Genomic DNA, 24870 nt, shown 5'->3' with positions numbered 1-24870 from the left:
TATCTCATGAATATAGACTATTTTTATTATTATCAAACAAATACACGGTGTTTCATGGTTGATTCCTTACCTAGTCGACAGGCTTTCTACCCTGACAAGTAGATCCTATCACAGCTTGTCATTACCTGCTTGTCAGCTCGGGGTTCACTCGGCCCGGCTTGCTAAGAGAACCCACTTAAGCAAGTAAATAGACTTATTAAATAAGCTCTAGATTAGCTCAGCTTAATTAAGCTAATCTATTAAATCTAGAAATAAATTCTTTAATAATTTTATTATTTATCTAATTAGAAATAGTTTATTAATAAAATAAGAAATATCTGTTTTTAGCTTTAAATCTATCTCTATTAAAAAAAATCAAGATAATAAAAATATAAATAAAAATATAAATTTAAGAGATTTTTAAATTTTTCTTAAATTTATAAATATATAAAAATATAATTTATAATTATATTATTTTTTAAACTTTTCTTCATCTTTTTTGAATATATTTTATTAAAAATTAGAAAAAGTAAGAGATATATATATATATATATAATATAATTTTCTCTTATTTTAATATTATTTTTCTAATTTTTTGAGGACTTTTTTATATATTTTTTAAAAGTTAGAAAAAATAAGAGAGAGATATATATATAATATATAACTTTATATATATAACTTTCTCTTATTTTAATATCTTTAATAAAATATATTTAAAAAAAATTAAAAAATATTAAAAAAATAATATATTTTTAAATTATATCTTTATATCTTTATAAATCTTTAAAAAATTTAAAATTGTTTTAAATTTATAATTTTATTTATACTTTTATTATATTAATTTCTTCTAATAAGAATAGATATATTATAATAATTATATAAGAAAATAAATCAGATATAGTAATTTTAAATAATTAAATTATATTAAATTTATTTAAATAATTAATAGAAAGTTTAACAGCTTGTCAAGTAAGTTAGAAATTTATTTAAGCTCTTATCTGCGAGCCTGATCAGGCCCTGATAAGCCCTGGGCTTGGCTAAGCCGGCTTATTAATCCTCCCCAACCCGCTCGGGCTCGGTATTTTGACAAGCCTAGATATATTAAATATTATTAAGTTTATATAATCCATAATTCTTAAGATATATATCTTTTATAAAAAGAATTAATAAACTCAAAATTTAAAACCTAAATATTATATTATTTTAAACAGAAACTATTTTTTTATTTATATTCTTTATTAATTTAATAAGATTTTATATTAGTTTAATATCTTAAATAATTTAAGTATATAGATATTTTTGAGTTAGAAGTAACTATTATAGTCAATTAACTTCAAATAAACAACTCTATATAATTAGATTATAAGATATATTTAATAATTAAGTTTAAATAATTTATTAATTATAATTTAATTATTATAAATATTAATCTCTTGTCGCTGTAGACTATAGATATTTAGTTTATAAAATTAATAAGACATAATAATTATTATATATACTTAATAATAATTACTCTAATTATTTAATAATCTGAAGACTGAAGTTTATTTTCTGGAAATTAAGAATATTAATATTAAGTTTAAGTATTTTATTAAAGAAATATAAATTTTTAATATAAAAATAGATCTAATACTAGAGAGTTAATAAAGACTTTAAATTTAATATTTTTTTAAAAAAATAAAAAACTAATTAATTTATATTATTTTAATATTATATTATATATTTAAGGCCAACGGCTTTTTGAAGTAATATAATAATTATTAACAGTGATTTATTTAGAAATATATAATCTTTTATTAATAATATTATTAATCTAATTATTAATTAATTTATACATTCTAATAATAACATTGGTAAGTTATTACTATAAAAATAGAAATAATATTATAAAAGCTGATTATTCTTAAATTAAAAATTTTAATAAAAGACTACAGATTCTAGATTTTAAAAATATTAATAAAAAGTCTTATAATCTTATTTATATTTCTATAAATTGAATCTTATTATTTCATATATAAATAATTTTATTCTTACTGATTATATAAAGATCAATATTAATCAGATATATAGATATTTAGATCAGAGGTTTAATATAAAATATCTATATTCAGAATTTTTAAAATATTATAATATAAATAAAATATTATTAAAACATTATTTTATAAATCTTAGTTATCAAGAATTCTGATTAGAGAATAAGAAATATAATAATATTATTATTAAGAATTATATTATCATAATAGATAAATTAAATTAATTTTATATATATATAAGATTTAATATTATATATTTTATCTTCTGCCTGCAGTATTACTACAGAAATATAATATTATATAATATAATAATAATTAAGAATATTTTTTATTATTCTTAAAATAATAAATATAGTCTTGGTCTTGTTAAGAAGTATACTAGTTTTATAAAAATATAATTTAATATAATTTATCAGCATTATTTAAATTATAACTTAATTATAAGCATGTATATTAAGATAGTATAAAGAAAGTATATCTATTATAAAGTTAAGATAATATCTATATTATTTAAAATATTAATACTAGTTTTTTATCTAGCTTTTCTTATAAATAAATATATTTATAAGAATTCTGTGAATTATATATTATATTAATATAATTATTTTATAAGAAACTGTCTGTATAGTATAAATATTTTTTATAATATAATATATTAAAAACATTATAAAAATTATTATTTTTATAATTAATTATTTCTTTTTCTAGAATCTTAATTCTTAAAATTATTATTTATAAAAAATTAGATATTATTAAAATCTCTACTATAAAATCTTTTTTATAAGAAAATTAATTAAAAGAAAGATTATTCTTTTTTTAATATTTATTTTATATAAGCCCGCCGCGGCTGTTCTGTATAATTATAATTATATTATTATTTATTATATTTTAGATTTCTGTGATTATAATTAAATGATATCCAACACAGTACCGTGATAATAATTATAAAGGAGTTTTAATTAAATCAGATTAGAAAGAAACTTTATAATGATAAATTAAAGAGCTTAAATATAAATTAACTGCAAAAGAATCTTAGTAAGAGTAAATCATAGAAACGTTTAAAAAAAAGAAGAAAAAAGAGCAAAGAAATAATTTTATTAAAAATATATATTTAAGCTCTAAGATTTAAGTCTTAAGTCTTAAGTTTTAATTTATTATTAAGTCAGATTCAGTATTATATTTATTATATTTTTATATTAAAAAAGATCATAAATATACTGAGCAAGTATTATAAACTTATTATGAAAAATAAATATAAAAAATATTATACATTTATTATAGAAATAAATAAAATAAATATATAAATTTATTATAAAGAACAGATATAAAAAATAATATAATAATTTATTATTGTTAGAGGAATAATTGGATTATACTAATTCAATAATTAACTGTTGATACAGAAGAAATTAATAAAGAAAAAAAAAGAAAAAAAAGAAAAATAGTTAAATTATATTCTTTTATCTCTTCTTATATAGTGCTATTTCTTATTTTATTATTATTTTAATATATCGCACAGATATTGGTAAGTATTTAGGATTTAAAGAATTTATATAAAGGTTTAATAATAATATTTTATTTTATATATATTTACTTAATCTATAAATAGTTTTAAAAGTTCTTAATTTATATGTTACTTTTATTATATAAAGAATTTAGTTTTTATATAAATAAAGATTTTTTATTTTTTTAAGGTTTCTTAAACTTCGCTTTTTAAATAATTTAATAATTCTTTTTATTATTTTCTTGATAAGTATATCTCTTTTATATATATATATGTATAATTTATATTGTCTTTATTCTTATAATTATAGCTGATAAATATAAGATTAAAAATATTATTTTCTTTCTTTATTTATTATTTATTTATATAATCTATCTCTTTCCGCGCAGATAGATATTTTCATAATAAACCTTTTATATCTGTTTATTAATTTAAATTAGAGAAAAAATAATATATTATTATCTAATTTATTATTTATAATAATAAACCTCTCTGGCAGCTCTGTTATATAAATATTTAAAAGAAGATATAATAATTCTCCTTATATAAATTTATAGTAATTCTTTATTTATTACTTAAATAAAGATCTATTTCTATATTTTTTATAAATACAGGTAATATATATTAATTTTCTTTTATAATTAAAAACAAAATACTCTCTATATATAAATACTATTTTAATTACTTCTTATAATATATAGTAATCTGTTTTTATAATAATAATATTTATTTTATCTTTTTTAAAAATACATATTCTTTTAGTTTTTAGAATAGATATTATATAAGATATAAATAAAAGAATCACAGCGCAAGACATATATATATATATTAATAAAAACAGACTAAATATTAGTCTATAAGTATTCTCACTCTTTTATATATTATTATTAAAGAATTAGAGAATTAAATCAGCCAGATAAAAAAGTTCTTTTTTTATTAAGTAGATTAGAGTGGCTAACGGCCAGGTCAGGTCAGGTTAATTGGAATTTTTATACCTAACCGCCAGGTTATAATCAGATTAAGAAAATTTTTATATCTAATCGCGGTATAGCTAAAAACCGGGCGATTAATTATCTTAATTATTCTTGATACTAAGATCTATCCGCTATATTTTTTTAAGCTCTAGTATAATTAAGATATACTTAGATTAAATAGTTATTAATCTGGCCATCTTTATTATTATTTAAAAATATATAAAAAGAAGCTTTTTAGATTAAAAAAATATAATTAAGAAAGAAATTAGTATCTTCTTTATTATTATTTATTAAAAATAATAAAAAAATTTTAGTTGTGTTAATAAAATTCAGCTTTTTATAAAATTATTATTCTTATAATAAAAAATATATATAAAGATATATAATTACTGCTCTGTTTTAATTATATATCTTAATTATATTATAGAATATTAGAAAAACTATATATTAATTATTAATTAGAATACTAGAAATAAATATACTACTTCTATTCTACTATTTCTTCTGAATCAGATTATACTTAGATTTATAAATAAGATATAGCTCAAAGAGCTATCAACAAAATTAAAAACTAACAGACAGTTAAGAAGATTATAGATAATTAAATTATTAGAATAGAGCAGATTAAATAAATTAAATAAATTAAATAAATTAAATAGATTAAACAGATAGAATAAATAAATAAAATATATTAGATCTATACTATAATACTACAGCTCTTATAAAAGATTTTATAAAAATCTTTTATAGATCTCTTTTATAAATATCTATTTTCTATTCTAGTTTATTATATCTTAAGCAGCTCTGTTTAAAAAAAGAGATTATTTTATAATTTTAAACTTTAGATATAAATTTTTACTTACTAAATTTATTAAAATAAATAAAATATAATAAATATCTCAGCTGTATATTAAAATATAATAGATTATATTTATATAAAATTATATCTTAAAATAAAATAAACTATCTTTACAGAGTTTTCTGTTTTTATTTTTTTATATCTATTATTTATAGAACAGCTTCAGAATTATAAATTAATTATAATTATTTAATTTATTTTTAAAAAATATTATTAAGTCTTTTTTTTTTATTTCTCAGATCTTTATAAATTATAATAATACTTAAATTAAAATAAGCTTTTTAAGTTAGATTTTTTCTTCTCTTCTAAATCTTAAGATTACACGCGTCGCGAGAAATTAAAAGATTATCTTATATTTAGCTTTTTAAAAAAAACTCTTTATTTTTCAGAATTAATAGCAGAAAATAATCTTTTCTAAAGATTATATATAAACTAAAAAATCGCTATTTTACTTTAATTAAAAAAAATTATTAATAATATAAGACAGCTTTCAGAAAGATATATTATTTTCTAATAAAATCTCTTATATTTATTATATTATATATTTTTATATTTTATAATATCTAAAAATTAAAAACTCAGAAACTAGTTCTATAAGTTATTATTTTTATAAGAATTATAAAAAAAATTATTATTAGTTATATCTAAGTAAATAATTAGTCAGATACTAAGTAAAGAGCTATTACAGATATTTATTTATTTTTTTAAAATAAATCTTTTTTAATTATTATCTTTCTCTAGATCTCTATAATTTATAATAAATAAAATTTTCAGAATTAAGTCTTATACTTTATAATTATCTATTATCTACTATTTTAAACTGTTAAATATATTTAATTTAAATAGATAATTAATCTTACTGCTTTATCTTTCTACTGAAAATTAAGTTCTTTTAATTAAATATAAATTAAAGAATATTTTATAGAATTATCTAAAAAGATATATATATAATTATTATTAAAATTTCTGAATATTAAATAAATATTAATTATAATAGACTGCTGAATTAGTTCTAATCAGAAAATATTTCTTAATTTAATTAAATACTTTTTAATAAAAGATATAAACTATTATAAGATTTTGCTAGACTTTTAATTAATATCTAAATTTTATATTAATAAAAATCTAGCTATAATTATTCTATCAGTCTTATATAAATATAATCTTGCCTATTAATTATTAGATATAATAACTAATAATACTAGTAATAATAGTATAATATTTAATATAATCTCAGCTGAACTTCAAACTTAACTTAATCAGAATACTTAGTTTTATAATATTCTAGTTAATTTTAATCTTTTAAAAATTATTTAAAGCCAGTATTATATTCTTTGTTTTATTTATATAATTTAGCTTATAATTAATACTCTTTTATAAAAACTTCAGATTAAGGCCTCGAACAGTACTATTAAATATATATAAAAGAATAATAATAAAAGTCTTAAAATCTTTTTTAATATTTTAAGAATTTTTAAAAAGATATATTCTAGAAGCTGTCTATAAAAGACTAATATAGAATTCTTTTTTATAAAAAGCTTCTAAAAATCTTCTATCAGCTAGTTTATTATACTAATTCTTAATTATAGATTTAAAAGATTGCATAATTTATAAATATAAGCTCTTAATATTATAAGAAGTTTTTGCTTACTTAATAACTTAAATCTGACTTAGTCTATTATTTTTTTTTTAATTATAAAACCTGCTGAAACTTAATTTATTTTATAATTTATTAAATACTTAAATTTTATTAAGTAATCAAAAGTTTTATTCAGTACTGTAAGTATAATAATATTAATTATTTTTATTCTATTATAATAAAATAAAAATAGATAAAATATTTTCTTAAGCTTCTATATTTTTTTTTTTTTATTTTCTATCTCTCTAAGAACAGTGGGTCTATTATTTATAAAATTTATAATATTTATAATAATCTCTTTAATTATCTGAATCACTTAATTAATAAACTAGAAAGAAAGCAGATACTCTAAAAAAAGAAGATTCTTAAGAACTTATATAATATATATTAAAAGCTCTGAAAATATTATTATTATATTTATTAAACAGAAGACTATATCTATATAATTATAACTATTCTGGATCTGATATTAAAGCTTGAGAAGTTTAAAAAAAATATATAGCTAAATAAGAATATCGACTGATATTATAAATATTAAACTATTTTTAAAAAAATATTCTCTTTTTATTTTAATTAAAATTTAATAATTAATATACTGTTAATAGTCTCCGGATTACTATTAGATTTAAATAAGATCTTTTATAATATCTCTAAATATCGGAGATTCTTATTTATAGTTAAGATATATAAAAAACTTAAGATATATCTAGATATTAAAGATATATAGCTTCTTAAAATATCTTTAATTAAACTAATATAATTCTAGATATTACAGAGTATATTAATATTCTTGTTTATTAAAAATCTTATTATAATTAGTTTTCTATTCTTTATTAGATAGCTAGAGATTTTCTCTTAATTATAATTAATAATATTAATATTAAATATCTTTTTAATAATTCTTAAGATATTTATTACTATTACCGGAGCTATCTTAATTCTGATATAATTAAAGTAGTTATATTTTAAATATATATTAATTATTTTACTATAAGTAAGAAGTATTAGAATATACTTAATAATCTTAATTCAGATTTAATTATTTTTATATTTAAAAAATAAGAAAAGAATAAGATAATTACTATCTTCTATATTAATAAAAATAAGAATATAGATAATCTTAAAGATAATCTAGAAAATAAATTATTATCAGAATTAGAAAAACTAGTCTTATCTAAGTCTTTAATTATTATATATACTTAGATAGAGATAGAGACCCGATCTTTATAATTTTTATATTATTATAATTATTATTCTAGATAATATAAAGAATAAATATTCTATATTTTTTCTTATTTCTTCTATATTAGATTTTATAAAAGTCTTTTTTAGAGTATAATATATTTTTTAATATAATCGGTTGAGCAGGTCAAGCAGTAGACTATATCTAAAGAATATTATTATATTTATATTATAATTAAATATATATTATACTTTGTATATTATCTATATAAGAAGAATATATATATTATAAATTAATCTGCGGTTATTAATCTATCTACTATATCTAATCTTTCTGACCGGCAGATATAAATAATTATAATAATAATTATATCTTAATCTGATCTTAATTATATAATTAAAAATTTTTTATATCTTAATCTGATCGCCAGATTATGGCCAGGTTAAGGTTAAGATATAATGATCAGATTAAGCCACTCTAAAGTAGATTATACTTTAATAAATTATTTAAAGATATAGTAATTATTTTTATACTTTAATTAATCATTAAGAGATTTAATATTCTATAGAATAAAGACAGACTCTTAAGTTACATAAATATATTCTATTTATTCAATCTTATATTAAAGTTATCTTTTATAATATTTTTCTATATATCTTTTATTCTAAATCTTCTTTATTATAAAGTCTTTTTTACTATTAAGTATCAGTTCTGATAATTATATATTCTTTAATTTTTATAATAATAATAAGTCTAATAATACAGAATAAAAAAATCTATATAAGAAATTAAATAAATACTTTTAAATATATTTAGTTATATAATATAAAAATTAATTATTTGTATAATTATATACTTTATATTCTTTTAATTAAGTTTCTTACTAGATTCCTTGATATAGATATCTTTTATATTTAGCTAAGGTTTATTTTTCTATATCTAAATATTGAGTCTTTTTATTAATTTACTTATTCTTTTATCTATTTTTATATATAAATTATTAATATTTATATCTATTCTTAAACTTCTTTAATAATTTATATAATAGCTTCTTTTTATTAAATTAGACTTTATATTAATCTTTTTATTAATAATTCTTAGTCTTTAGTTAATAAGAATAGTATAAAATAATATCTATAACTTAGAAAGAAAGAACTTATTCTTATAAATATAAATATATAACTATTTAGAATCAGCTTTATTAAAAATAATAATTATTTCTAATTAATTTATTTATATAAAATATAAATATAAATATATATTTTAATTATATTATATATCAGTTCTATAACTTTGTCTATCTTTAAATAATAAATTATAAAAAGCTTTTATTAAATCTTTATTAATTAATATACTCTTTTTTATATTTTATTTATAAATTATATTTTTAGTTGTATATAATAGATCTAGAGATTCTATATTTTTATATAAATAATTATATAATAATCTATATAATTATTTCTGAATTAATTTTTATTATAAATTTTAAAATTATTCTCTTTAAAATTTAATCTATTATTATTAAAATATTTAAACAGTCTCTGCTTTTTAATAAATTAATAATAAAATTTATAATAATATTTTTCTATATTTAATTAGATATAAATAATAACCTTAATAATCTCTTTTTTTTAGATTTTTATATAATTATAAATATTATAGTTTCTTATAAATCTTTAAATATATTTTAATATTATAGATTAAAAGTAAAATTTAGAATCTATTTTCTTTCTTTAAAATAAATATATATATTTTTATTAATATGTATTTCATAATAGATATTTTAAATTCTAGCTAAGATAAAAACCTTTTTTTATTTTTAAGATAATATTTTAATTATTTTTTAATATAATTTATCATTATTTTAGACTTCTTTCTAGATCTCTATAATTTTATATAATATTTATCATAATTTATTTATAATCTTGATTAAAATAAATAAAATAATAATTATATTTATTAATTAATTTAATTAAAAGAATAACTGAATTATACAGTTTAAGTTTTAAAGATAATTATTTTTATTTATAAATATACTTTATTTATATTATAATAAAATATTTATTTATTTATTCTTATTTCTATTTTTATAAATTAGCTTAGAATTAAATCAGCTTGAAAACAGAGATTATTATATATAATATTTAGTTAATTTTCTTAAAGAGGAGAAATATTCTAGATTTTTATAATTAATTATTATCTGAAAGTTTTATATAAATTATAACTTAGTATTTTATTATTTAAGTCTTTATATAATAATAAGAAGTTTCTTATTACAGCTTATATAATTATATTTTATTAATATATTTTATTTTAAGAAGTATATATAGAATTATATTATATTATTATTATTATATTATAAAAAGACTTGTTTTGTATTATAATCAGATAAGTCTATTTTTATAATTATTATATACTTAAGATTAAATAGAATTAGAATTAAATTAAAAAAAATACATATATTTTAACTTATTAAAAACTATTTTATAGTATAATATTACTCTGAAACATAATATTTTTTTATATTAATTAATTTAGAAACTATATTATCTCTAAGAAATTTCTAATAAACTATTTATAAAAATTAATAAAATCTAAAAATTCTTATATATTTTTTATAATTATTATAGATTTTTATTTTCAAATAATCTAAATTTTTATTAAATTTAGCTAAATCTCTTTTTCTACTTATATCTTTTTATAAAAATAAATCTAGCTAGTAGGCTAGTAGTTAGAGTGATTATATCTAATTATTATATCTTAACCTAATCTTAACTATAATGTGCCAATTAGATTAAGATATAAGAGTTCTTTTAATTATATAATTAAGAATAGATTATACTTATAGTTAAGAGATTATTTTAAGTAATCTTAATTATAGATTAAAAAAATTAGATATAATTAAAAAATTAATAATTACAGATTAATTAATAATTTATATAAATCTTTTATAGAAATAATATATTAATTATAATATATTTTTAATTATTATATTATTAAGATAAGATATTAATTAGATTAATTAATAATTAATATTTTTTTATTTTTTAACTAGCAGTCAGCAGTCTAGTAGATTTTATATTAAGCTTATATAAATGATATTAGAAATCTGAATCTAATAAGATTAGACTACTAAAGAGAAATATATAGATTATTATTTAAATTATTCTTTAAGCTCAAGCAGATATTCTAACTGCTTTTATTTTATTAAAATGACATAAATATAATTAATATAATTATAATTCTAGTACTAATTTACTAAATAAAGCTCTTGACAGCTGATTATAATTTAATTATATAATAGATTATAAGATAGATTAAGTTTTATTAGATTTTAAAATTAAAAAGAAGATAGTATACTAAGACAGATTCTAGTTATTAAATAAACTGAAACCTTTTCTAATATTAGAGACTTAAGTTTAAAAATTATATAATCTGATAATTTATAAATTTATTATTAAAGATCAGAATAATAAATAAAAAATATTAGATAGATTTATAAAAATTATCTATAAGTCTAGAATTATTTAGAAAAGATTTTTATAAACAGCTTCTAGAGAATTCTGCAGAAATAGTCAGACTTTTATTAATAAAAAATCTAAATACTAATCAAAAGTTTAATAGACTCTTATAATAGTTTATATTCTTTATTAGAAAATATTTAATTAAAGCTAGAAATACTTTCTGATCTGAACTAATCTAATAGTTAATTAAGATTAATATATATTTATTATCTAGAAAGTTTAGTAATAATTAGATATATATTTGCTTTAATAATTTTAAGAAATATTCTTTAATTTATATTTAATAAAAGAAATAAATATTCAGAAGAATACTAAAGTAATAAAACTAATTATTTATTTAAATTAGATATATTTAATAGTTTAGAACAGCAGGCGGCAGATAATAAGAAAATATAATATTTAATTAAAAATATTCCTTTTATTATAAATAATAAAGATCTAGAGATATTATAATAATTATAAATAATAATAATCTGCTAAAGAGCTCAGAAATCTTATATAAAAATAGGATTTTAAGATTAGTACTTATAAAAATACTACTAATAATTATATATCTATAATAAGTCTTTATTTAGTATCTATTTAACAATTTATTTAGAGATATATTAAGATTTCTATTTCTTATAGTTCTTGTAAAGATGATTTTCAGATGTTTTATAATATAATTAATATTAAGATTTAAAAAAGAAAAGATAGTATAGACTAAAAAGCTACTCTTTATTCAGATATTATTATAATTTATAAAGATTTATAAGATAAAGAAAAAAAGAATTTAATAGTCTTCTTTAAGAATAGATTTTGTAATTATAATTAACTTGTAATAGTCTATTTATCTGTATAAGTAATAAAAAATATAAAAAGTAGAAAACTTTTATTAATATAATACTATTTTACTTTTAAATATATATTAATAAAAATATAATCTATTATATTTATATATATTAGAATTATATAATAATAATAAGTTTTTATTAAAGATATTTTCTAATCCTATTTATAAATAAGATTTTGCAGTATATAATAATTATTATATAAAACAGATTTATAAAAGCTATCTATAAATTTAGAATTATTTATAAAATAATTTTATAAATAGCTTTTAGAGAATTCTGTAAAAGTCTTTTATAGATAACTTTTATTGTATTTTTTTAATAATAATATTTATAAAAGTCTTTTATAAATTTTAGAAAAAGACTGTTTAAGTCTTTTTATTATAATTTCCAGAAAATATAAGTTTCTAGATAAATTAAATAAATAAAGTACTATAGAATATTATAATTAAATAATATAAAAAATAATTTATAATATCTAGATTTATAATAGATATTTAAAAGATTTTTAAGCTGATAAAATAAATAATAAGTCTAGATATTATTATATAAAAAAATTATTAACAAAGTTTATTAGTCTTAGAAAACTATTTAAAAAATATTAATAATTTATATATAATATATAGCTAAAAAAAAGCTATAAATATATATATTTATTATTATTTTATATTATAAAAAAAGCTTTTTATTAAATACTTAATTTTTATTATTATTAATATAATCTTAAATTAATTAAAATAATATAAAATAAAATATACTGTTTTTTATTTTCTAATTATTTTTAAAATTAAGAATATTTATTTTATATATATTATTAATAAAGATAAAAATAATTAAAATAAATAAAGATTAATCTGAGTATATTTTATCTAAATTAAGATCTAAAGAGATATAGTAAGGAGATCTTAATATTAAAAATAATTAAGATAATTAATTATTTTATTTTTAATTATTCTATAATTAGATATAAGATAATCAGAATCTTATATCTAACTATTAATCTGATAGCAGATATAAAATCTTTTATTAATCTATCCTACCCTGACTGTTAACCATTTTACTAGTAATAATACTTTAAATAATATAATATCTATCTTGAATTTGTAATAGATATATCTTCTTTATACTATCTTATAAAGCCAACCCCTTATAATTTATTATTAAGACTAAATAAGAAATAAATATAAAAATTAAAAAACTTTATATTATATAAGAATAAAAAATGTTTATTATAATTAAAAAAATATATAAATTTATTAAATTTATTAACTTTTATTACAATTAAAACAATATATAAATTTATTAAATTATTAATTTTTATTATTAGTTTATATTAAACTTCTCAGTCCTATTTAAGTCTTTTTATTAATTTTTTAAAAATAATATTTAGTTCTAATGAACTCAGAACTATTAAAATAATTTTATTTATTTTAAAAATACTCTTATGTACTAAACTAATACTTATTTTGTTTTCATTTTAATTAATAAATAATATTAGAGATAGATTTATTTAGTTATAATTTAGAAGAATATCTTTTTTCATATAATAAAAATGAAAATCTATATTTATATATATGTATTTTTAAATAACTCTCTTTAGCTAAAAATAATCATAAGATTCATAATAAGAAGCTACTAGCAGTTATTTAATATATAAAAATCTAAGTTAAGAATATATTTAAACTTTTTAATATATTTGTAAAACTTATAAATTTTTCTATTAGAATATTTAGATATTATATAATTATTAGATATTTAATATTTATAATATTTTTATATATATATTTACTAGCTGCTGAAGAAGATTATTAATTTTAGAAAAGATTTTTTTTAATATAATTAAGATTTTGTCTTTAATTAATTAATTCTATTAATTATTTTAATTTTAAAAATTCAAATAATCTTACATAATTTTTTTATAATTTGTTTTATAAATGTTTCCAAGTTTTTTTTACATATTTAAAAATTTTAATTAATAAGATTATATTTTTATTTAGATTTATTTGTATAATTATAATTACTTTTATTTTAATCTTTTATTAATTAAAATTAGATTTAATAAATTTTACTGAAATCACTATTAAATTTTAATTATATTTTTCAATAAGTTATTACATATTTTATATCTTTAATTATAATAATATTAAATAAAATTATTAATAAGTATTCTGTTAATTAATCTATTAATTTTAAAAAATTTTATTTTAATACTAAAATTTAGGAATAATTTTTTATTACTAGTTTTAAATCTATCTTGAAGATAAATTAATAACTTAAAATTATATATTAAAAATATATTAATTAATAATATTTGCAAAATCAATTTTAAGATTAGATATATATATAAAAAAGTATAAATAATTTATATAAGATATTAAATTAATATAAATCTTATAAAATATAAATTTTAAAATAATTTAATAAATCAGCAAACTCAGACTTTTCATTAATAAAATAAATTCTTAGAAATATAAAAATTTTTATATATTTTATTTATATATAATCTAAGATATAAAAACAGAATATTAATAAAAAATAAAAAGTATCTTATTAATAAATAAATAATATAAATAATATAAATACTCAAAAGTTTTTAGCTTATAGTTACTGATAAATCGTTTTAAGAATTTATTAAAATATATATTTACTTAGCTAAAGATAGAATAATTATATTCTATTTTTAATAAAGCAGAGATAAAACAACTATATTCTATCTGTAAACCTAGTTGTATCATATCAGAGACCATGTGCTAAATCCTGCTTATATAAGCAATGACAATTAATTAACTAGTTATAATTTTAGGATGCTGTACCTACTACACGCCAAGACCGGCAACCTAGATACCTTTTCAGGTCTGACATTTGCATCTCCGATCATAAGTGTATAGGTTAACACGTTTGATCCAGCCAGGAAACAGGATATAGCTGGTGCTACATCAATAATCCTTCTGGCCAATACAGTCAAACCTCTAACTATGAATTGAATAGGCTGGTTGTGTTGGGGCCTTTCCAACCCGAACCTAAGCCGCACTGCACTACAAGTACATGTGCTTCTGAGACTGCAGTCTTCCGACATGGAACATGACCATCCCGATAAGTTTGAGACAAGCAATCCACCTGCATCTCCCGATTCTGGCGCAGGGTTTTTGCAGAACGCCCCTTCGGTTCTTGGAAAGGACGGGTTGGAGACTATATTGGATGGACACAGAGACATGGTGACATCTTGCGATAATGACAGTGACTACTGCAACATCATTACTACCACCAACATCAACCACACTATACCGCACGATGCGGTAGCAGAAATCCAGAAAGCATCTGGGCAATCTAGGCGCTGCATGCCACTAGAGGAATCGGATGCTCAAGCTTCTCTTGGGACAGACAACGTCCAATGTTTACGGAGCGACATCTCTACGGAATCTGATACTGGCCACGCCGATCTATTTTGTCCGAGAAGCACAAGCTTATCCACGAAGCATAGCCTCATTAATAACCCCCCGAACCTTGCAAGGATACGTCAAGTAATGTTTGAGTGCAGTGATCCAATCGAGATCAATCTTGGGGAATTTGAGACATACTGGCCATTTATCGATAACGTCTGGGTGAAACAGAGGTCAAATTCTAGCAAGGAAGGCCATTGCACGACTGATTACTACATGTGTCGCCTACGACGCCCTACCCACCGTACATCAGAAACGCGGCCTCTCCCGGAAGGCAAACGCCCTCGAAAGAAAAGAGTACGGGAGGGTGGGATTTGCAACTTTCAGATCAAAGTCGTCAAGTTTGAAGGGGCGTATTCGACTGTCACCATCGCAAGAACCCCGGGCAGTAGTCGTGTACATTCGCATGACCTCGACTTCATCGACAAAGTGAAACGAAACTCGGGTCTTATGGAGTTTGCTCGGCGAGAGGCAATAAAGGGTTACTTGCCTTCTTCCATATACACAAAATTTCAAGAGGAGCCGAGTAAACTTGTCGAAGCTGGAGGGAGATTTTGTACGGTGACAGACGTGCGCAATGTCTCGGCGAAGTGGAGGATACAGAACCCGGAGGTTAAGCTTGTGCCGCACGAGGGCTATGAATATCAAAAGGGCCACGGGATTCTACGAATGCGAGCAGCTGACGGTGCCAGTATTATCCCGACCGACACGTCTCCATTAAAAGAAACTAACATACCATCACCGTTGCCCCCTGATACGCTCACGTTCCCCCAGTTTCACCTGGGCTTCCTTGAGCCTTACCTACCAAAGCATAGTGTCCGGCGCCAACTACCTCATGTCACATTATCATACGCGTCTTCCATGGATTCCAAGATATCGCTGCTCCCAGGCATGCAGACCGTGTTATCGGGTCCAGAGGCCAAATTGATGACACATTACCTCAGGTCACGTCATGATGCGATAATGATCGGAGTCGGGACGGTTCTCGCTGATAATCCCGGACTGAATTGTAGATTGGAAGGTGCAGGTGGATTCGGTGGCCTGGGAAGAATGTGGCAACCGAGACCTGTGGTAGTCGATCCTACAGGGCGATGGCCAGTTCACCCCGACTGTCGAATGCTGCGAACCACGGTGGAAGGGAAAGGCAAAGCGCCATGGGTTGTGGTATCGCCGGGAGCTAGAATCCACCCCCAGAAGTTGATGATGCTCAAAGGCTACGGTGGTGATTTTCTCCGTATTATGGAGTATAATCAGAACTGGCGGTTACGCTGGGAGGCTATTCTACGTGCGCTGGCATCTGAAGGGATCAAGAGTGTCATGATAGAAGGCGGGGGAACCGTTTTGAGTGAGCTGTTGAACCCCGAATACACTGAGTTCATTGATTCGATCATCGTGACTATCGCTCCGACATATCTCGGCTCTGGTGGTGTGAGTGTGAGCCCAGAATCGAAGCGTGATCGGGAAGGCAAGCCGAACGCTGCCCTGAACCCTAAGGAAGTGAAATGGATGCCACTGGGACAGAATGTTATAATGTGCGGGAAAATCAGGACCACGTTTGCGGATGAATCTCCCACTGCTAATATCGAGCCGTAATATATGCTGCCACTGAAAGCCATTTCCCGATGGAGGTGGCTTTTGGGACCAAGTTGATAGTAAATAAAATTGCCAGTTGCAACATCCACTCAACAGTGGCATGGAGGGAGTCCTCCCTAATCCCACACATAGTTCATTAATTAGATAGCATTTCTTCTTTGCTAAACTGTAACCACTACTTTTCGCCTGCATGTACTGCTGACCCACACCCTGATGGTTGGCGAAGCACCGCAGGCGACGAGTAGATATAAGCTGGGCCCTATCTTAGTACTCTACCATATACGAGTCCCTGATACGGAGCCCCGCAGCCCCGCAGCCACCAGTACTACTACTTTTACTGACTGTCTATGGTACCTACGTATCTTGCTTAACTACATAGTATTAGTACATGCTTAGGTATATTTTAGCTACCTAGGTACTCTGTAATTACTACATACGGTAGGTAGTACTACCGTAGTACTAAGTAGTAGTATCCAGTAGTACCTGCCTGCCTCCCCTAGGTAGCTAGTAGGTATAGTGCCTGCATACTTTAAGTACATACATAAATGTTATACGGTGTAGTAGTAGGTTTGAAATGATTTTCACGGATGAACCATGGGTAATAGGAGGCTACCCCCAATCATGCTGAAATTAGGCATCTTAGTATGAAAGTCCTAACAATCAGTCTTTCATTTCTGGTACTACCCTTCCCCCCCTCTCCCTAACTTTTCCTTATTTCCGTCCTCGCACCTCACTATCACCACATTATCATCAATTAATTACCTTCTACCTCTCACTTCCATCCCGCCTTTTTCCAGCTGAAAAATATATTGTCAGACGCACGGCAACGTACTTGATACAATATAAAGTCTACAGTCCTCCAGACGGCGAAGATGCCCCCGAACAAAGGTATGACAAAGACAATCATGGGATCAGCCGTCGCTACAGTCAAAGGTAGTAAAAAGACTGAAGCTCTTATGGCAGCGAAAGCAATAAAGATCGCTATCAAAACCACCACCCCGAATTCAATGAGCCATGAGAGATACCATACGACCCACAAGAAGCAAAAGGTAATGACATCAGATACAAATCCCAAGAAAGGAATATCAAGCAACACCAGCGCAAGAAGTATGACCAGAGCCGGGCCAGAGGAAGCTCCAAGGAAGCGGAAGGCGGAAACTGTTGGTGAACTGCCTAATAAGAAAGCTCGTCCTGCCAAACCCTCGGTCACAAAGCTGAAGCCTAAGGCGATAATCAACCATGCACCAACGACTCGACTAAATGTCTACGTTTGCGGCGAAGGTAATTCAGGTGAACTGGGCCTTGGACCTGCTAAGAACGCAGTCGATGTGAAGCGGCCGCGCTTGAACCCGTACTTGCCAGCGGACATCGTCGGTGTTGTGCAGATTGCTGTTGGCGGCATGCACTGCGTTGCGCTCACATATGACAACAAGATCCTTACGTGGGGTGTCAATGACCAAGGGGCGCTTGGTAGAGACACTGGTTGGGATGGGGGGTACAAAGAGATCAATGACAACCTCAAGGAGACGGCCTCAGAGTCCGATGATGACCTTACCCTCAATCCATATGAATCAACGCCGACTGCTATTCCGTGTGAAACTTTTACACACGGCACTGTTTTTGTTGAGGTCGCCGCCAGCGACAGCTCGAGCTTTGCTCTCACAGATGACGGCCAAGTCTATGGGTGGGGAACATTTAGAGTTAGTCAACTCTTGAACGTTCTTGTATGGCTCCTTCAAACTAACAAAACCGAGCTAGAGCAATGATGGTATTCTGGGGTTTGATGCCAAGCAAAAAGTCCAGCTTACACCTAAACTGATACCTTCCTTGAGAAAGATTAAGCACCTGACGTGCGGTGATAACCATGTCCTGGCATTGAACGATAAGGGCGCCGTCTTTTCGTGGGGCTCGGGCCAACAAAATCAATTAGGTCGTCGCATCATTGAGCGAAATAGACTAAACGGCCTTCAGCCGCGCGAATTCGGCCTTCCCAAAAATATCATGCATATTGGATGTGGTGCATTCCATTCTTTCGCTGTCCACCAGTCCGGAAAAGTATACGCGTGGGGCCTAAACAGCTTCGGCGAAACAGGGATTAGAACCGGTGCCGGCGACGATGAAGCTGCTATAGTGCACCCCACAGTTGTAGATTCATTGTCGGGGAAGAACATCACACAACTCTGTGGCGGTGCCCATCATTCACTTGCTGTTACCAATGGCGGCGACTGTTTTGTTTGGGGCCGGCTGGATGGCTACCAGACAGGTCTAAAAATTGACGCGATGCCTGAAGAGGCGATAATAAAGGACGAACGTGGGCGCCCTCGCATTTTAATAGAACCGAGCCCTCTCCCAGGAATCAAAGCCAATGTTGTTGCGGCTGGCTCTGACCACTCTATTGCCATCGATAATTACGGTCGCCCTTGGTCATGGGGTTTCTCTGCAACTTATCAAACGGGCCAAGGCACCCAGGAAGACATTGAGGTTGCCACTGTCATCGAAAATACTGCTGTTAGAGGGAAAAGAATAAACTGGGCAGGCGCTGGTGGTCTATTCTCTGTGTTCACCGAGGCTGCAGCACTATGAGTTATGACAGATTCGCATGGAATACTGGCGTAACTTGGTGTCATGGGAGTATCTGTAATTAGTATGTCGGTGCTGTTGCAACCATTTTATGTATTTGTAATTTGATTTCAACACCATATACCCGAGTGCGTGGACAAAAAGTCCAGTCATTGTAATCTGATTAGCCACCCCGGCATAAAATACAATAGATAATCTTCGGTTCCCGATTAATATCAGTTGCGGGAGGCCAATGTAAGGGTCATGTCTTTCTGAGACGTATGGCAAGTCTATTGTTCAGAATGTTCACAATTTTCACATTTCTCTAGATCACCCATATACCTACCCATTGACACTGTTCTTTAAGCTTGGTCTTGCTGACATATCACTACCACCCTCATGCTCTTTCAGGAGGGCATCCAGCTCGTCGTCATCATCATTGGGAATGCTTTCGTGAATCATTTGTGGTTGGATAGGGGGCTCATTTGTAAAAGACAAGTTTTCAATCGAGACGCCCTCTTTCGTAAACGAACGCGACTGTCCGGGATCACTCCCTAAAGGCGGCTGCATCGTGTTATCTCCTTGGAATAGCACTGTATCTATATTGTTATAATGCTCATTAGGAATTCCGACACCCCCAAAGGCGCATTGGCTCGAAAGCCTCATCTTCAGCGTGTCTTCAGACTCGCCGGTGGGTCGCCGAGGCTTCTCTTCTTCTATCCATTCTCTTCGCATTGTCTGAAAGTGTTTGGAATGACCGAGTTTTTCAATGATAGCCAAGCCATCGGCAAACTTGGCCCGAGGGAACAAATCATCCAGCCATAATTGGTAGAAATTTAATAACCGGGCAGCATCGGAAAACTGTAGGAAAGATTAGCAGCAACATGGTTTTTTGTTGTTGTGATTGTAGCTGACCTCATGCCCTTTACCCTTGAGCCCCAGTTTATGCTTCGCTGTAAGGCGTAGTTTTGGTATTCCGGAGTGTGATAATAACCTGGAGAACAGTCAGTTGAGATCTGAAATGCAGATAGAGCGGTCATACTTACCGACTCTCATCCAGTTTGACAGTATATCGACGCCTGGTAATTTTGACTTTTTCATCTACTCCCAAGATCGGTGTTGAAGACACTTCCGACTTTTTCCAATCCACTGTTGATTCTCGTAATGATCTGTCTAATCCAGCATCATAATCAAAGAGTATATCGTCAGGATCCGGTGGAGGATTTGTTTGGCTTATGTTATTATTCTCCATTTTTCAGAATCACCATGCGTACGATCGTAGAAAACATGCAGAATCAACGCCTTATGAATACAAGTCTAACAAGGTCAGTACATTGCACACGATAGTGCTGCCGCAAGACACAGAGCGCATAGCTGACGCGTAGCGCGCGTTTTTCATTAACCCTGGGTCTACTCCTTACTTCGTATCAACGCTGTAATGAGATTAATAATATAATAGGTACAGTGGTATATAATATGGTTGGTACTACTAGTACAGAGTAGTGTGTACAAAGTACTTGGTTATAGGTAACGGATATATTTTGAGTACCTGATTGGCCCTTGTCTTGACCGCCTCTTTCTATGTTCTACTCCGTACGGAATATTAACACAGATTATACCTAAGGTACCTTACTACCTACTCCGTACCTCGTAGGTATCTTAGGGAGTACCTTTCACACGCTGTTATATAAATTTACACAGTGCAACATTTGTTAACTTGTTAAGGCTTTTGATTCTATAATATCATACAGATATCTAGAGGCGCACTGCGCTTTACATGAATATATAATATACCTACTGAGATATTTAGAACAAGACATAATTCATAAAGTATGCAGCATGTCAGTTGTTTAACTGATTAGTTAATGTATGCAGCTGAGTAATTAAACCTTCCACTAATCTTGAACTGGAAAAGCATAATGCTTGGCACAACTCCCTCACCTTCGAACCCAATCCAGAAAGCCCAATTATCTACCCTCACTTTTACAACCAGCCCCGTCATTATGGCGACTGACCATGAAGGAATACTTGTCCCCCCAAAGCGGGCTAATACCGATTATCCGGTATGACTAATGCCCTTTTCACGTTCAATCGCGCCATGACTGTTGGGCTAATTATAACTTGTAGCTGATCGACTCTGACCCGTATGGACCAACTTCAATTAATTCTATTGCGTGACCACTCACCTCTTGCCAGACATTTGAAACGAGTTTTTGGGTACGCGCGACCTTCTGACTATGCAGTAGGTGGGGGAATGGCAGCCGTCTCTCCTCTTGCATTCTGGGCCATGGAGAGAGTGAGCCCGTCCCATGTTGGCAGGGGAGGGTTTGCTCCTGTAATGCGACTAGCTACAGCAATTGGTCTTATTGGGGGTCTGCATGTGTTTTATCAGAGATCTTGCAGTAAGTGCTGTTGTTCAGCTCTGATCATATCTGGTCCCCTGGTTGCTAACACCCCTGCATAGGCCGTTTCTATGGATTCACCGAAAATTCCAGAGAAGTTGATATGGACATGAGGGAAATGGTTGACAAAGTCAAAGCAGGAGAACCTTTATATGGTACATCCAGGCTCTCCCCATACTTGCAAGGTGTTGCTGCCCGGAACTCTCGTTATTCGGAGCTATTCATCCATGTTATCCCATGGTTTAATATTGTGAACCACGACCAGGTAAGTATTATCAAGAGCAAATATGATTTTTCTTATTGGCATACGGTTGCCTTTGTTAGTAAAGCACTGATTATTTTACAAGCATGGAGTCGATACGGCTAAATATTATCAGCAAGCTGAGCGCGAACTTGAAGCCGAACGGTTGAAATAGGTCCAGATTCTCGAAGTCTTTACTGGCATGGAGAGGTGAAAAGAGTTGACCAGTTAATATTTGATAGGTTGTTGCAAAATCTTGTATATCCATGTTCTAAGGCAACATGGAATTCATGTATCATCCTTAGGTTTCTGTATGGTTTTATCCCCCCTCCCTGTCTCGTCTTGGACAGTATCAAGTGTAACCAGATGATCCCTTTCTGATATGGGATGAGTAATCATCAGTACCTAACTTTTCCCTATTTAACGTACAGTATAGGTGAGTGGGAATTGTCAAAGTTTGTTTTTAGTTCGCGATGCTTTTTGGGACGAGGCTTGGGTGCTACAAAAAAATGAGCAAGGAAACTCTATATGTAAAGTGCATTTCTTACCCTTCTCATTCTCCTGTATATAGAAACGACGAAGTAGCATTATGGCCTCTTTATGGAATAATCCACCATGTACAGGGTATGGTGGATCTATCGAGGAGCTAATCCAAGTTAGCGTTAGAGATGACTTTTCATTCAGAATAACATACTCAGAATGGAGCGATAGGATGCTGCCGGTACCACCAAACCTATCATTTCCACATCCATAATATACTGTCTGTATCTGATACTGCCTTAAAGCAGAGGCACACATAACACAAGGTTCAACAGTGACATAAAGGTCTGTTTTACGAAGTGCCGACCTAGGATAATTCTGAAGCATTTCCTCAATAGCAATAAACTCCGCGTGTCTTGTGCCCTGAGAATTATGTTAAGTTTTCAGAATTCACATATCATTGTAGAGTAGGAGCATCACTAGTGTTGGGAATAGATAATAAAAAAGCTCTTGAAATCACATCTTTTGGTAGATTCCAGACAATGGTATATTCTGAGTTACGTACATTCATTGATCTGTTGGTATCATTCATTCCATATCCAACAACTGTATTATTATAGACCAGAATACATCCCACTGGGGTTTCCCCGGTGGCAAGAGCTTTTTCCCCCTAAAGAAGACATGAGTATTTGTGTGCGGTTTGATTCGGGAAGTTATAGCCACCATCAATAGTGCTTGTTTCATAAAAAAGGAATGCTGACTGCCATGCTGCAACTGGCGAATAACCTCACCGGACATCTCAGAATAGGGCGACTAGATTGGCAAAAAAAGGTAGTAGTACTCCGTAGATGAAACCTATATTTGTTGTACCTGGTACCGGTCAGATAAAGTTTTGAAATCTGGAGCAAAAGTCAATGAAATAAGGAGGTAATCAAGGGTTCTTTAGAGAAAAGTAAGGGATTATCTCTATAGTTATAGTTGGTGTGTTGAATTAGGCAATGGTTCCCCCAAGTTTTGGAAGAGAATAGGAATGCAGCATTTACAAAACAATCCTACCTGCTGACCGCTTGCCATTATCTTTCTGCCAACCAAAATACATAACAAAGCATGGAATAGGTACCTGATAATCAGCGTGATATATAGACAGTTTCAATTGAATGATAAGAGCTTACTTCTTATAATCTTCAAGTACCTACTACTTATGCAGAACTTAACTGAAGGATAGTATATTTTTTACTCAGTTGATTTTGACTGAGATGTTGACACAGCAAGGTGTTGGCTGCGCTGGCTAGTTACTGCCAGGGGCGGTGAGGAGGAGGGTTGGTTTTGCTGGAGCTAGTGATTATTATATGTAATTATTAGTAGTCTGGATAACTCTAACATCTTCTATATTCTTATTTTCTAATTAGTGTAGTTAAGTATTATCAGACTACCAACAATTTCTTGTCCAGAAATAATCTTATTTAATATTATTATTAATTAATAAATATTGTTTATCTATAATCGTTACAGTGCCAGCCTATCTGCCTGAATCACCTGTTCTGTCTGCTCTATCTGACCTGTGTGAACTATCTATTTTATTTTTAAGCTTTTTAGTATATTTATTCTAAGTCTCTTATTCTATTTTAAG

At 26.2% G+C, this 24870-nt stretch overlaps 5 protein-coding genes across 5 annotated transcripts; 3 read left to right on the top strand and 2 right to left on the bottom strand.

The window, feature by feature from the left end:
* The first annotated feature begins 15370 nt into the window (after positions 1–15370).
* Positions 15371–17649, top strand: BO70DRAFT_345909 (RibD family protein). The gene has a single exon (XM_025541517.1). The coding sequence runs from the start codon at positions 15600–15602 to the stop codon at positions 17556–17558; it is 1959 nt and encodes a 652-aa protein (XP_025394776.1). The 5' UTR covers positions 15371–15599; the 3' UTR covers positions 17559–17649.
* Positions 17650–18565: 916 nt separating this feature from the next.
* Positions 18566–20141, top strand: BO70DRAFT_301699 (RCC1 domain-containing protein; the record flags this gene model as incomplete). Its single annotated transcript, XM_025539719.1, has 2 exons — positions 18566–19258; positions 19317–20141. The coding sequence occupies 2 exons, from the start codon at positions 18566–18568 to the stop codon at positions 20139–20141; spliced, it is 1518 nt and encodes a 505-aa protein (XP_025394775.1).
* A 99-nt stretch (positions 20142–20240) lies between these two features.
* Positions 20241–21583, bottom strand: BO70DRAFT_366537 (Chromosome segregation in meiosis protein 3). The gene is made up of 3 exons (XM_025544357.1): positions 21164–21583; positions 21033–21111; positions 20241–20978 (listed from the first exon to the last, which is right to left on the bottom strand). The coding sequence occupies exons 1-3, from the start codon at positions 21367–21369 to the stop codon at positions 20460–20462; spliced, it is 804 nt and encodes a 267-aa protein (XP_025394774.1). The 5' UTR covers positions 21370–21583; the 3' UTR covers positions 20241–20459.
* A 537-nt stretch (positions 21584–22120) lies between these two features.
* BO70DRAFT_324218 (putative NADH-ubiquinone oxidoreductase 21 kDa subunit) lies at positions 22121–22935 on the top strand (the record flags this gene model as incomplete). Its single annotated transcript, XM_025540610.1, has 5 exons — positions 22121–22180; positions 22245–22261; positions 22314–22519; positions 22582–22784; positions 22867–22935. 5 exons carry the CDS (start codon positions 22121–22123, stop codon positions 22933–22935), a joined length of 555 nt encoding a protein of 184 aa, XP_025394773.1.
* BO70DRAFT_366535 (nucleoside deaminase) lies at positions 22928–24354 on the bottom strand. Its single transcript, XM_025544356.1, has 6 exons — positions 24297–24354; positions 23964–24110; positions 23806–23910; positions 23455–23663; positions 23309–23406; positions 22928–23259 (listed from the first exon to the last, which is right to left on the bottom strand). The coding sequence occupies exons 2-6, from the start codon at positions 24036–24038 to the stop codon at positions 23177–23179; spliced, it is 570 nt and encodes a 189-aa protein (XP_025394772.1). The 5' UTR covers positions 24039–24110; positions 24297–24354; the 3' UTR covers positions 22928–23176.
* Positions 24355–24870: the final 516 nt, after the last annotated feature.

Source organism: Aspergillus heteromorphus (genome assembly GCF_003184545.1).
Source record: "Aspergillus heteromorphus CBS 117.55 chromosome Unknown BO70scaffold_45, whole genome shotgun sequence".
Classification (NCBI taxonomy): domain Eukaryota; kingdom Fungi; phylum Ascomycota; class Eurotiomycetes; order Eurotiales; family Aspergillaceae; genus Aspergillus; species Aspergillus heteromorphus.
Note: the sequence above shows the minus strand (reverse complement) of the source record. Positions and strands in the feature narration are given on the sequence as shown.

Excerpts from the sequence above, each read along its gene's own strand:
- BO70DRAFT_345909 (XM_025541517.1), top strand. The coding sequence starts at position 15,600 with ATGGAACATGACCATCCCGATAAGTTTGAGACAAGCAATCCACCTGCA.
- BO70DRAFT_366537 (XM_025544357.1), bottom strand. The coding sequence starts at position 21,369 with ATGGAGAATAATAACATAAGCCAAACAAATCCTCCACCGGATCCTGAC. Across the intron at positions 21,112-21,163 it reads GTCAAACTGGATGAGAGTCG|GTTATTATCACACTCCGGAA; the intron begins GTAAGTATGACC and ends ACTGTTCTCCAG. Across the intron at positions 20,979-21,032 it reads TCAAGGGTAAAGGGCATGAG|TTTTCCGATGCTGCCCGGTT; the intron begins GTCAGCTACAAT and ends TCTTTCCTACAG.
- BO70DRAFT_366535 (XM_025544356.1), bottom strand. The coding sequence starts at position 24,038 with ATGTCCGGTGAGGTTATTCGCCAGTTGCAGCATGGCAGTCAGCATTCC. Across the intron at positions 23,664-23,805 it reads ATACCAACAGATCAATGAAT|GGCACAAGACACGCGGAGTT; the intron begins GTACGTAACTCA and ends CATAATTCTCAG. Across the intron at positions 23,407-23,454 it reads ATCCTATCGCTCCATTCTGA|CTCCTCGATAGATCCACCAT; the intron begins GTATGTTATTCT and ends AACTTGGATTAG.